Source organism: Amphibalanus amphitrite, unplaced genomic scaffold, assembly GCF_019059575.1.
Source record: "Amphibalanus amphitrite isolate SeventyFive unplaced genomic scaffold, NRLGWU_Aamphi_draft 000279F_arrow, whole genome shotgun sequence".
NCBI lineage: Eukaryota > Metazoa > Arthropoda > Thecostraca > Balanomorpha > Balanidae > Amphibalanus > Amphibalanus amphitrite.
The window spans coordinates 54394-67589 of record NW_024881774.1 but is presented as its reverse complement, the minus strand read 5'-3'; the positions used below and the strand labels follow the sequence as shown (position 1 = coordinate 67589).

At 52.5% G+C, this 13196-nt stretch overlaps 1 protein-coding gene across 1 annotated transcript in view; it reads left to right on the top strand.

Annotated features, from left to right (window-relative positions):
- Window positions 1–13196, top strand: part of LOC122387251 (CLIP-associating protein 1-B-like) — a 49344-nt gene that overhangs the window by 29930 nt on the left and 6218 nt on the right. The window contains exons 8-18 of the mRNA XM_043377308.1: window positions 465–558; window positions 2194–2348; window positions 3916–4025; window positions 4721–4847; window positions 5455–5708; window positions 6078–6205; window positions 7073–7195; window positions 7568–7699; window positions 8866–8952; window positions 10299–10473; window positions 11042–11132. Coding sequence (XP_043233243.1) covers window positions 465–558; window positions 2194–2348; window positions 3916–4025; window positions 4721–4847; window positions 5455–5708; window positions 6078–6205; window positions 7073–7195; window positions 7568–7699; window positions 8866–8952; window positions 10299–10473; window positions 11042–11132 — 1476 coding nt within the window. The remainder of the gene's footprint in view (window positions 1–464; window positions 559–2193; window positions 2349–3915; window positions 4026–4720; window positions 4848–5454; window positions 5709–6077; window positions 6206–7072; window positions 7196–7567; window positions 7700–8865; window positions 8953–10298; window positions 10474–11041; window positions 11133–13196) is intronic.

The window sequence follows — 13196 nt, the reverse complement described above, 5'->3', positions numbered from 1 at the left end:
GAGCCGCTCTGCCGCCCGGGGCTGGAGGTCATCCGCCAGAGACCGGCCTTGAACCGAGCGCACTGTGCTGACTTCTGAGGGTGCTCCCTGCGCCTCTGTCCTCCGCACAGTGTGTGCTCTTTTCGGGGGAAATACATTTCGATAACGGGCTTAGGCCTGATTACCATGGCTTTGGTAACCATGCTGATTGTTTTGATGGGCTTCGCACTTCGAGTATTTAATCGATGGAGCTGATAGGCGTTGACCTAGCATGTTGCGGCGCAAGCTGTTGTGTTGTGTCTGTGTGGTAGCTAGGTGTTAGGTGAATGGTAACTTCAAAAGTAGTACCGACTGTAAACCTGAATGATAAGACTTAGCCAAGGCTCGGATATCCCGAAAATTAGTGCCAGTCAAATTAGTCAGTTTGCCGTTCACGGAAAGTACGGGGCTCTGCCGTGGTGACGCCGCGTTTCGTCCCGTTCCAGGTCTCGGCCACCTCGGCGGCGCGGTCCACTGGGATACCGACCGTGCGGCGATCTCTGACGCAGAAGACGAGCAACGGCGCAGTGCACTCCGGAGGTGGGTTGACAGTGACTGACACCGTCCGTCACTGTTCTCGATCCTGCCCCGTCCCTGTCTTCCGTCCCTGACCCCGTCCCCTCATACTTACCCCTGACCAATAACAATTTTGAAAGATGTCCTGTCGCCTTTGTGAGGCAAGATGCCGCCCTAAGGACATAATCCTGGCTCCTGCCCTCGAAAAGTAGCGTGTGCTACTTTGCGTGGGAATAATACTGAAAACTTACCGTATGGCAGAGGTCTGCTAAAAATCGGAGACTTCGTCATATGTATATGAACAAAATGACTCCGAGAAATGGTTTGGTAAGCGCGGTGGTTTATTTCGTCACTGCTACTTCATATCCGGATGGCTAAGCCGGGATAACGGCGCGGTTACTTTAAGAGATATATGTAAAATTGTTTACAAGAAGGAGTGTTCAGGCCTTCCCGCAGCTTATGACATTTGACATTTTTTATCACACAAACTCTGTGATGAAACAAGGATTGAGCCGCCTAATAACGTAAGGCGAGTCAAACTGCTTATGCTACTGACTTGGTGGTAGCAACAGAGCTGGAGGTGACGATGCCAGCGTCGTGTTTCAGGTCAGGTGGGGCCAGTTACGGCTATGGTAATCTGTTACAGAAAAACGGTCAATGTTATTCGCTGATCTGCATATGCGACACTGCATGTGTCAAGCCTAGCAATGCGGGGGATTATCGATTTTTCCGCTTACCGCGGCACTTCCTGAAAGAACTGTAGTGAAAGAGGCGGTGGGACAGTCTGTGACTAGGACGTTGTCAATGGCTGCATAAAGCCACTGATCCGCTCACCACTGATAATTCAGGTGGTCATACCCTGCCAAAAGTCTGTGCGTCGACCTCTGAGTGGTTGTTGAAGTCTGTCGGTAGTTACCAGGGCCTTGCGGACCGGGTGAGTCACCTCCCCCTCCCCGGTCAGTGAGGGAGGGTCCGACGGACGCACTGACGAACGGCGGTCGATGGGGAGGGGCGGGGTCGCACCGACCGCGCCCCATCCGTGAAAGGTGCGATCTGTCAGTGTCATTGACACCGACCACACCCAAACCTAGCGAGGCACGGATCGTGCGAGCTGGTGGTGGCTTACGTATGGTCTTGGACTGTTGTTTAAGCAAACTGGGTTTTAGTGATGTCACCAAAAACGTCATGGTCTTGAGCCTTCTGAAGTGGTCTTGCCGGGGCGCCGTGAATTACGCCAACTGAACGGAGCACAAGGCTTATTTTATTTGGTACTAGGATCGCTGTGAAAATTTTTGTCTTTGTAAACGGTCGCTATAGGCATTATGTAAGAATGGAGATGAAAATTGATATTTTACAATTCATAGCCTTTAAACTATGAACTGGTATTTCCCGTGCTATATTTGCTATTTCATTAGTCTCTGCTGTTCAGGCATGATCTGATCTGGTCTCTCATCTTCAGATCTGACCGGACCCAACCCTGACCTCAGATCTGACCTGGTCCGTCCCCGTTCTCCATGCCTGACCTATCCTGACCCTGACCATCCGATATTACCTGACCCTGACCCTGAGGCCTGAACTCTTACCTCTGACCCTGCGATCGGAGCTGACCCGACCCCGACCCTGAGCTCTGACCTGACCCGACCCGTCCATGACCGGCAGGCGCCGGCGCCATCGACGAGGCCACGTTCATCGCGTCGTTCGAGCAGGTGCCACGGCTACAGATCTTCTCTCCCAAGGAGCTCGAGGACACGATGACGCGCCTGCGGGAGACGCTGAGCCAGCCGTCGGCCGACTGGGACTCGCGTACTGAGGCGGTGAGCGAACGGCGGTCACCTGGGACGGTCGGCGAGCGTGACTCTCTTAGATCTTCTCTCAGATAACTCGCGCTGGATCCATAACGGTAGCATATTTTCCTTTATCCGTGCAGCCAACTTCCCTTGACTTTCCTTTCTTAAAGGGACAGTATCATCGAAAAAAAAATCCAGGTAAGGAGCTGATTTTTTTTTTTACTAGCATTTCTTATTTTTCTGAATCAGAAAAACATAGTTTGAGGACCGAACTCGGTGAAAAATATTGCAACCACATTTCATTTTCATGATTCATTTTCATGAGCGAACCACCACTATACAAGCATGGCCGCCAGTTTGGAAGCATGCAAAATTACTACAGAACTGGCGCAGATAATACATTATTGACGCTACGCTTACGCGGTCGTTCTTCTGATTGAGTTGTCCTTAGGGAGAGGTAGCCTTAGGTATTGCCTATAAAAATATAACGTGACAATTGGAGGGAGTGACAAATGGACGTGACAATTGACAATGGGAGAAAATGTCACGTGACAATCACGTGATAAACGTCATACATTGGAGGGAGATTGTGATTCCAGCTGGAGGAATTCCTTTGTTGAGCCGCTAGAATCCGAAGGAAACAGCGGAAATTGCCTACGACTATTTAATGAATTTAACGGTGATGAATAAGTGCGAAAAACGTTTTGGCTTTATAAAATTTGATGAAATGACCAGGGTAAAAGTTTTATTACTGGCGGTCAATTCAAAACGGCGCAAACATTTAAACAGTGAAGATAGTGAAGCACGATTCAAAGTGTGGTACACCTTTCGTACTTTGAGCGGCGATAGCGGGATAACGGTGTGGAGCTTCGAGGATCGGTCTTCAGTTCCCGGACCAGAAAGGTGGGGCCTATGCAATGTCAAATTTCATCAAAATGGTGATACTGTCCCTTTAAGCATAAAACGAAAATAAGTAAGTAATTAAAGACGTATTTAAAATCTCTGTTATGAGCGCAAAATGACCTCGCAGTCGGCGCGCCCCTAACCCCCAACAAACAAACAAACAAACAAACGGTCGGCGAGCGGCGGACGCTGTCCAGTCGGCGGTGTCTAATTCTGCTGATTGTCAGTGACAGTAGCGGGCAACGGCCCACTGTCCTTTCCGCCGGTATTTTGTGGTCTCCGATGGTTTGCACCGTACAAATGGCCACGGATTCCAAGAAGTATTTGAATATAGCCGCTGCTGACGCTTATATCTCATCCCCTAGCACCATCTCTCGGTGCCGTGACTGACCCACAGTTTTCCAAGGTGTTCTATTTATTCATCCTTGTAGTCGGTGGTGAGGATAATCGGTGTCACTGTCATGTATGTGTCATACCTATACAGTGCAGCGCAGGTGGTCGCCCGTGGTTACGGCACTGACTTTGTCAACGGTGACCTCTGATAGCAGCATCACTGACCGTGCCGTCCCCTTTGCCGCAGCTGAGAGAGCTGAGAGGTGTGCTGGTGGCACTGACAGTAAATGACGTCCCGTATTGACGGGCTAACCACTAACCTCTGTAACCAGTGACGGTGCCATCCCCTCGCCCGCAGCTGAGGAAGCTGAGAGGCGTGCTGGTGGCCGGCGGAGCCGACTTTGACGAGCTGTACCGGCACCTGCGGCTCATGGAGCCGGCGCTGCAGCTCTCTGTCCAGGACCTCAGGTGAGCTAACTGGCTCATTGTTCAGGACCTCAGGTGAGCTAGCATTAGCTCACCGTACATGACCTCAGATGAGCTGACTCAGTTGAGCTGACTCCGGCCCACCTACCGGGATGGCTCACCTGAGCTAACATTGGCTTACTGACCGGAACCTCAGGTGAGCCTGGGATGGGATCTCCATTCTCCAGTGAGCTAACAATAGCTCACCGTCCAGGATATTAGGTGAGCTATCACACGCTCACCGTCCAGAACTTCAGGTAAGCTATCTCTGGCTAATTGACTGGACCCTTATCCTGGGTCGCTGACCGGGATATCAGGTGAATCAATTTCAGGTCACAATGCAGGACTGTGTGTAAGCTAACACCGCAGCTTATCGTATAAATCCTCAGGAATAATCAGAATGTTCTAATTCTGTCTTGGCCTTTTATTGCAGCTAAATACATACAGAAAAGGCTCAATTAGCGTTTGGTGAACTATCGAGCAGTGAGTTCTCCATAGCGGTCGTCATCTGTTTCAGCTTTCGTTTAGCTCTGAGGGTTTTGTGTATTTACTATATGTTGGGCAATGTTGTCACTGTGCCGCTCTTCAGATTCCAAGTGGCGGAAGGAGAAAATCTCCCCTGCTGCAGCCTGCAACTGCAAGTCCCATTTGGCGCACATTAGGGTTGACCTGACCTGACCTGATGTTCTGCCGGGCAGATCTCAGGTGGTACGTGAGGGCTGCATCACGATCGCCTACCTGTCGCAGCAGCTGGGCTCGCGCGTGGACCACCTTTGTCACTCGCTACTGCCGGTTCTCATCGAGCTGATCCCCAACAGTGCCAAGGTACTGCCTGAACGCGAGCCACCGGGCGGCCGCTAGCTGCCCCGTCCCAGCGACCGGCGGCCGGTGGCGCTGTTCAAACTACCAACCCTGAAATAGAGTGGACATCCGTTGTGCTAAGCTAATTTGCTTTAACCCCGAATGGAGAACTATATGTTAGCTTTAGCTATCGTGATTTGCACTGTGCAAATGACGCTGCTCAAACGCCTTTTCACTACTGTTCTTCACCTCCTACCTCCTGCCATTTTCCGTCTCACCATCCCCGTCACATCAGCTTTTTTCCGTCAACATCTCTAGCATGTTAAGCTCTCGTATCTCCATCCCCTTCTGTCTCCCTATCTTTGATGTCTTCTGTCTCTGCCTTTCATCCCATGTCGCCGTCTTTCTCCTGTCTCCGTCTTCCTCTCGTGACTCCGTCTGCCTCCCATTGTCTCCGTCTGTCTCTCCCTTTGTCTCATTTTGTCTATCCCGTGTGTCCATCCGTCTCTCCCCGTCTCTCTCGTGTCTGTCTGTCTGTCTCACCCTTATCTCGAGTGTCTCCATCTATCTCTTCCATGTTACCCGTGTCCCACCACTCTCTAGTCTCCAACCCCCGTCACCCCTTCTTCAGGTAATGTCCACATCAGGCGTGGTGGCCATCCGGTTCATCATCCAGCACACGCAGCACGCCCGCCTGATCCCCATCGTCACCAGCCAGCTGAGCAGCAAGTCGCGCGAGATCCGGCGCGCCTGCTGCGAGTTCCTCGAGCAGATGATCACCACATGGCCGACGCCGGCCCTCGAGCGACACGTGGCGGCCATTCAGGAGGCGATACGCCGCGGTGTGGCTGACGCGGACAGCGAGGTGCGAGCCACAAGTCGCAGGTACGGACTGGTGGGGGCTGGTGCAGCGGGGATGTGTGTCGGGAGGAGAGGGTGTGATGTGCTAGTGGGTGGGTCATTGTTGTTGGTAGGTACCTGGACTGGGCCATGGGTAGATTAATAGGTAGGTGATGAGCCGTTATTCTATTGAAATCAATATCACCCCTGTTTGTGATTTTATTTCTGAAAAGTATGTGGGTACTGATCTGCTTGAGCAGTTTTCGAGCCTGATCCCTATGTGTATCTGATCGTGTGGCCGCATCAGCCCATCACATAGTGCCATATAAGGTGGGCCGCTGAGTCTGTCTTGCTGCGCTCGCCGCCCGGTCCGTGGGTCAGCCCGTCTGACTGTGCGCGGTGCCTCTCCGCCAGGGCGTACTGGGGGTTCGCCGACCACTTCCGGCAGCAGGCTGACTCGCTGCTCAACTCGCTAGACCCGCAGCATAAGCGGCTGCTGGCCGGCGCCCGCTCCCAGTCCGGCAGCGCCGGCTCGCTCAACAGTGCGTACTGTGTCACAGGGTGGGCCGGTCACGCTCGGTAGCGGACAGCGTTGTCTGTACTGTTCGCGCGGCGCTATTGATTAGCTGTGTGCGACTGACTTGATTCACCTGTATGCAATTCGTACCGTGGTATTCTGCGCGCTGTTTGCAAGATTTTACTTATTTTTGTTTAGCCTGCTTTCTCTATATTCACGCTTAGATTGTGTTCTGTTCGTCATTAAGTTCTTAATGCATAAAGATTAAATACTGCTATATTGTATTTCCCTGTTTGCATTAATAAAATCTTGTTTCTTCCGTTCGATTCGTCTTGGAATGGCCAGATTCGTCTTTCAAAGGTTCGTGCGATACTTTTCCCATACCTGCTACATTGCATGATTAAATCGAGACATCCAGGCATTTAAACGGCACGTGCACTGTACCACACTTTTCAAAGTATAATGCAATGCTTTAATATTACCAGCCGTGTGGTTCAAGGGGTGTGGTTAAACACGTTGAACCACACGGCTGCTGACGTCACTATCCTATAGTTGTGAGCTTTTTGGCAGGTATGGGAAACACCTTCCAGCCCTAAGGCCGGAAATTCAATAAATGTCACCTCGCTTTTTTAGCGAAAGCACCTCGGGCCTAACGGCCCTCGGAGTTTTCGCTAAAAAACCTCGGTGACATTTATTGAATCATCCCGGCCCCGGGCAGGAATATATTAATACATTCTGACGATCTGGCGCGACTAGTTTGATCTGAGTTGTGTTGTCTAGGCTGTGTCCTATCTGTATCTGGAACCTGGTTTGTCGCTTAGTTTGAACCAAAGCTGTTTGCTGGCTGTTTATGCTCTGTATGTGACGCTCCGTGCGTTTCGTCTGTCACCAGCGCCGGGCCGCCGTTCCCGCTCCACCAGCCAGGAGAGCCTGCCGTCGGCCGTGGGACTCAGTCGGACGGGGTCTACCCGGAGGAGTGGGCTGCCGCAGCCGAGCCCTGCGCCCGTCGACAGGGGTGAGTACTGAGTAGGAAGTAGTGGGGAGGGGTCAGTAGGAGCAGCAGCGGGGAGGGGCGGGGGAGGAGCGGACTGCCACAGCCGAGCCCCGCACCGGTGGATAGGGGTGAGTGGGGAACGGTGGGGACGAGTGGTCTGCCCCAGCTGAGCCCCGCGCCGGTGGACAGGGGCGAGTGGAGAGGGATGGGAGAGGAGCGGAGCGGAATGCCCCAGGTGGTGGACACGGACACTGACGGGGGCCAGCGGGACTCTGGAGACACGGAACACCCTCCCCTGGCACAGGTTGATGAGTTTGGGCCCTGGGGTTTGTGCTGTTTGTTCCCCTTTGGCCCTTGCGCTCGTCTGATATAAACCACTTTGTTCCTTCTCAGGGAAGTCTCCGGCGCCGCCCGCGTTCCGTTCTACCTCTGCCATCGACCTGCAGGCGGCACAGCGGGCCAGTGTGCGCGCCCAGTACGCGGCCGCTCAACGCGCGCGCGCCGCCGCCGGACCCGGCAGTCTGCGTGAGTACCCGGCCCCTGGAGGACCGCAAACCGGCTAGTGGCTACAGACCCAGTCACAGACCACAGACCGGTTATTGGCCAGATCTCAGGCCATCCGCAGTCGGCAGACCCGTTATAAATCACAGGCTTCTCGTGATTGGCCACGGGCCGGTTATAGACCACGAACCACAGACCAGCTACAGACCCACCGTGACCACGGTAGCTGCTGCGTATCGCGAAGGTGCGGTACCTCTGCAAGCTGGATAAGTTCACTGTATAACATATGTCGGATGACCGGCAGGTGATCAACTATTTTAATCTGAGGTGTTTTTAATGTTTGTATGGAGTAATGGATTGTCTTCTGTGTCCACGTCTCTGGGTCTCTTTCTATACTCCCTATGTCTGTGTCTGTCTTTGTGTGCCGTAGGGTGTCAATTCCAAGTACCGACTCGATGTGCGCTCTGTGGACAGTGGACATCTTAATTGCCCAGTCTGTTTGTCTGTCTGAGTGTCAGCCTCTGGACGTGTCTGGGCCGGCGATGGTGTGGTCTGGTCTTTGTGTCCTCTCCTTTGCCTGTGCATGTGTCTCTGTCTGTCTAAGTACTCGTGTCCCGGTTCATGAGTGATAGTCCGGTCTGGTCTTTCCCCACCGCCGCTGACCGTCAACAGACGGAAATGGCCGTCGCTCCTGTAAGTAGTCAGCCCGGTCCAAAACACTAAGCAACTCTGCAGAATGCATGACGGTGTCCCGCAGCTACTCTAGGAATGAGCTACACCAGCAATCCACTGCCGCTGCGGGGACCCTCATCTCAATATTTCCCCTACCCTTTAGTATCATTTTAGCATCGTAGTAATAACTGCTACAGTGTCATCTATACGATACGCGTATGCCGTTCATTTACTGGATGGATTTTAGACTGCATTTTGCCTTTTCAATGATGCTGCGTAGTGCGTATGCCTTATGCCTTCTGCTGTTTGAGCAAAATTTGAGTATGCCTGTCTGCATCCCGCTACCCCAGCGTCCCACCTCCCTACTGCCGCCTGTCCCGGCCGCTAGCCGACTAGCTCGCTCGCTCTCTACCCGTCTGAGTGCTATGACGCCGGCTCACGGAGCTGCCTGGCTGCGCCGCCGGCCGCCTGCCGTACCGTGGCGGCCCGCCGTGACGCCGCCGTGCCTGTTCCCGCAGTATCGAGCACGCCGGGTCCGGGCCGCGCCCGGCCGCCGCCCTCGTCCGCCGGCCCACAGCGCACCCGTTCCGTGACGCAGAGTCAGCGTGAGTGACTTACATCGCATCAGGGCCGTACATCTCGCCTCAGTGTTGAATCGAGGGCACGATACTGAACCAATACTTACCCAGTACTGTGCTGGATACTCTCAGCTCAGTACTGGCCAGAGTCAACTCAACACTAGTTACACGCAACTCAGCACTACTAGTGATTTCAACACAGATAGTGGTCACACTAAAATGAATAATCAGTGTTGGCTGCCTACACACAGACTAGTAGTGGTATTGTTCGCACTTATTACGAGCGAGCGAGCACAGCGAGCGAGCGAGTTCTTACTGAATTAAGGGAAAATCCTGAGTATGAGGGGCCGGCCGGCCGGCCGTGGGGACGCTCTTCAAAAGCTAATATCTTAGGAACGGGACATCCGATTGACAAGCGGTCTTCTTTACTAAATGTCACTTGGACGTAAAAGTTCTGTGGTGTGATGGCCACTATGCGTTCTTGCCAACCGCCGCACGTGGCGCGTGGTAAAGTTGGACATTTTTTAAGAACCCCCAAAATTGCAACCTCAATAACGGCACAACGGTCGGGCCGATTGAATTGAAACTCGGTACACAGTTAGGTCTCCATCAGATAATTCATCTGCATGTGTTAAGGTTGGGGTGCTACAGCACGTGCGCACGTGCAGGGGGCGCTCCCAGATCTCGAGAACGGCTGGGCCGATTGCGCTCAAATTTGGTACACGGTTGGGGACCAGTTAGTAGGGTGCCGTGCAAAAGTCAGTTTGGACCCCGCTTGCACGTGCGCACGTGCAGAATGCCGCTTCCAGATCTCAGGAACGGCTGGGCCGATTGCGTTCAAATTTGGCACACCGCTAGCGACCGGTTAGAAGGGTGCTTTGCACAAGCCCGTTGGAAGTACCCTCTCGCCCTTGCGCACGTGCAGGGCTCACTATCTCGCTCGCTCGTTCTTCGCCCAATATGCGTTTTACTGGTAATACTGGGAATGGTCACAATCAGCTTGGCGGCGATAATTTTCAACGATGGTAGTTACCAGTACCACTTCAGATCCGGCAGCATGCTCAGTGATTTAGGCTGAGCCCCTAGTTCGCTTAGCTTGCATGTGCCGTATTTTCCCTGCTATAAGCTAGCTTGCTGCTTGAGTGCCTGATAAGTGTCTTTTTCATGCTATTCATCATGAGAAGTTGCTTGCTATAAATTAACAAGATTTCTTGACCTCCCTCCCCTCCCCACCTGCCCTGGCCGTCCGCTGCTATCGGGACAGACTGTCCTCCCATTGACCTGACCTGAACCCCTCCAGCTGTCCTGACCCTCCACTAATTAAGGAATAGAGCCTTTCCCCGTTGACCCGTCACCCCGCCCGTTGACCCCAGCCGGCAGTCGGAGCAGCTCGCCCTCTCGGCTCGGTCTGACCGGGCGCGGCTCTCCGTCCGAGTCCCAGACGCTGGGCAGACGCCGGCGCCGCTCGGGCATTCCGCGCTCCACGGGTCCGTCCCGGGAGACGTCTCCGCACCGACAGACGCCGGCTGGAGCCACAGGGATCCGCAGGTTAGTACAGAGACGTTCCCCCCCCCCCCCACCGACAGACGCCGGCCGGAGCCACTGGGATCAGGAGGTGAGTGCAGAGACGTCCCCACACCGGCAGACGCCGGCGGGCGCTACAGGGATCCGCAGGTTAGTACAGAGACGTCACTGCACCGGCAGACGCCGGCCGGCGCTACAGGGATCAGGTCAGTACAGACACACATACCCCTCCCACCACAATCAGACGCCGGCAGTGGCTACAGGAACCAGGATGTCAGTACAGAGACGTCCCCCGCCCGCGCCACCTCCGTTAGTTATCACGGGTTATCACTGGAAGACGTGTGCACACCCTCCTTGTCGCTGCCGAAAAGTATTTCGGGATACAGGATATGTGGCTGTCCATAAGGACACAACCGCGGCCGATCGTTAACATGATCAACCGTTCTCTGCGCAGCACACATTGCTGATCTCTGTGGACATCACCTGGCGACCCAGCTACGCGACCTGTTACCTTTATATGTGACCAGCTGACCTCAGCTGTATGTGACCCGCTGACCTCTGTGGGTAACCTGGAAACCCCTTCTGACCTCAGGCCCGGTGTGACTGGACTGTCCCGTCCGGCGGCGGCCGCCGACCTTCTGCGGCAGAGGAGGGCCTCTGAGAGCGCCCCTTCAGACACCCCGGTGAGTGGACGGCTCACTCCGGTGCTGTACGTGGGGTGAATGAAAAGTTTTGAGCCTAACACAGTTACAGGTGACGCAGGTTAATGAAAATTTGGTCACACATTTTGCCACTATTCTTAGGTGTGTACACCAAGTTTTGAAGTCCTATTAGTTCTTTTCGTTTCGTTTTTAGAGCCCGTTAAAGTGAAGAAGATTCCGCGTTCGGTGAAAAGGGAGAAAATCGAGAACCGAGCTTTTATAAAGTATTGCGATTTCAAAGCCATGCCCTCATCTGAAATTAAAAAGGACCTGAAATTAAACTTATTGGTTGTGGCCCATCATATGGCACTGTTTAGGTTTGAGCTGCTAATTTCAAGCAAGGCAGGAACAGCGTCCAAAATGAACAAATATAAAAAACGCCGTAGAATGTGACAAAATCGGAAAACATTGACCCTGCTCTAGGGGTGTGGATGCTGGATCAAAGACTGTGACCTCATCAGATAGCGGTAAGAATGGACATCTCCCAGGAGCAAGCTGGCGACATTCTTACCAATGGGCATGACATGAGAAAGGTCTCTGCGTATTGGGCCTCTTGGCTTTCTGCTGCAGAGCACGACGAGAGATGTGTAATGACATTTGGCGCTAATTGAAGCAGATTCTGAGAATTTAAAGTCACTTTTCGCCACCGCTGATAAACTGCGGGTGTTTCACTTCAATCTAGCATTGGAAGAACAGTGGAGTCAGTAAAAGAACGTCTCTACTCTCATCTGAAAAATTAAATGTCACAGTCACAACAAGGAGGAAAGTGTTCCGTAATTGGGAAAATAAATGGCATGTCTTGCAAGTGCACTCCTTTTCAAAGGGTCTTACTGTAATGGGGCATTACTAAGATGACCCACCGATACACCTTTGTTAGAAAATCAGGAAGATCAGAAGGGCAATGCCGACAAAATTGGTCGTGTTTCACCAGGACAATAAATCGGGGTATTTTTCACTGGTTGCGATGTAAACAATCAATTACTGTGCCTTCCAATGTATCTCAAATTGAATCTTTTAACCAGCATTGACATCCTTAGGGTGTATATTTCTTTCTAAACCTAAAGAAAAAACTGACTGGATGCCGCTTTACAAAAAATAATGACGTCATTGACACCGCGAGCACTTACCCAAAATAGCATGATTCAAGGCGCTTGAAAAGTGAAGAAAAAAGTGCTAGGACTTCACAATTTGGTGTCCATCCATATCAATAGTGGCAAAACACATGACCAAAGTTTCATTTATCTGCGTCACCTGTAACTACAGGGTGACACAAAAAAAAAAACGGTCATCACCAAATTTCGAATAACTTCGGAAGTTTTATTCAGATCATCACCAAACTTCGGTCACTTAAGGTCACACCTATGTAGCATACATCCACCAAGTTTCAAGTCTTCACTACGAATACTTTTAGTACAGTGTGTGTTTTACTGACGCTCCACAATGTGCTCCAGGTGAGCGCCACGGCGCTGCAGGGCGTAGGCACACTTGCATCCGGCGGGCAAAGTTGTCGATAACCCGATGGCTGTGCACTTTACAGAGTGCAATGGCCTCTGGAGACAGTGCTCAGGGGGTGTGCTACCCCTGAAACGTTATTCTTATCGGGTTATCGACAACTTTGCCCGCCGGATGCAGGTGTGCCTACGCCCTGCAGCGCCGGGGCGCTCACCTGGAGCACATTGTGGAGCGTGGAGCGTCCGTAAAACACACACTGTACTAAAAGTACACGTATTACACGTGTATTCGTAGTGAAGACTTGAAACTTGGTGGATGTCTGCTACATAGGTGTGACCTAAAGTGGCCGAAGTTTGGTGATGATCTGAATAAAACTTCCGAAGTTATTCGAATTTTGGTGATGACCGTTTTTTTTGTGTCACCCTGTATGTTAGGCTCAAAACTTTTCATTCACCCTACGTATGCGTACATTGCTGTACGATTGGTACTCCGTACCCTGTTCGAACTCCGTGCAATGCCGTGCCCTGTCCGTACCCTGTCCAGTGTCCACCCGCGGCTATCTGTCATTTTCTTCGTTGTCTGACCCTGTCGATC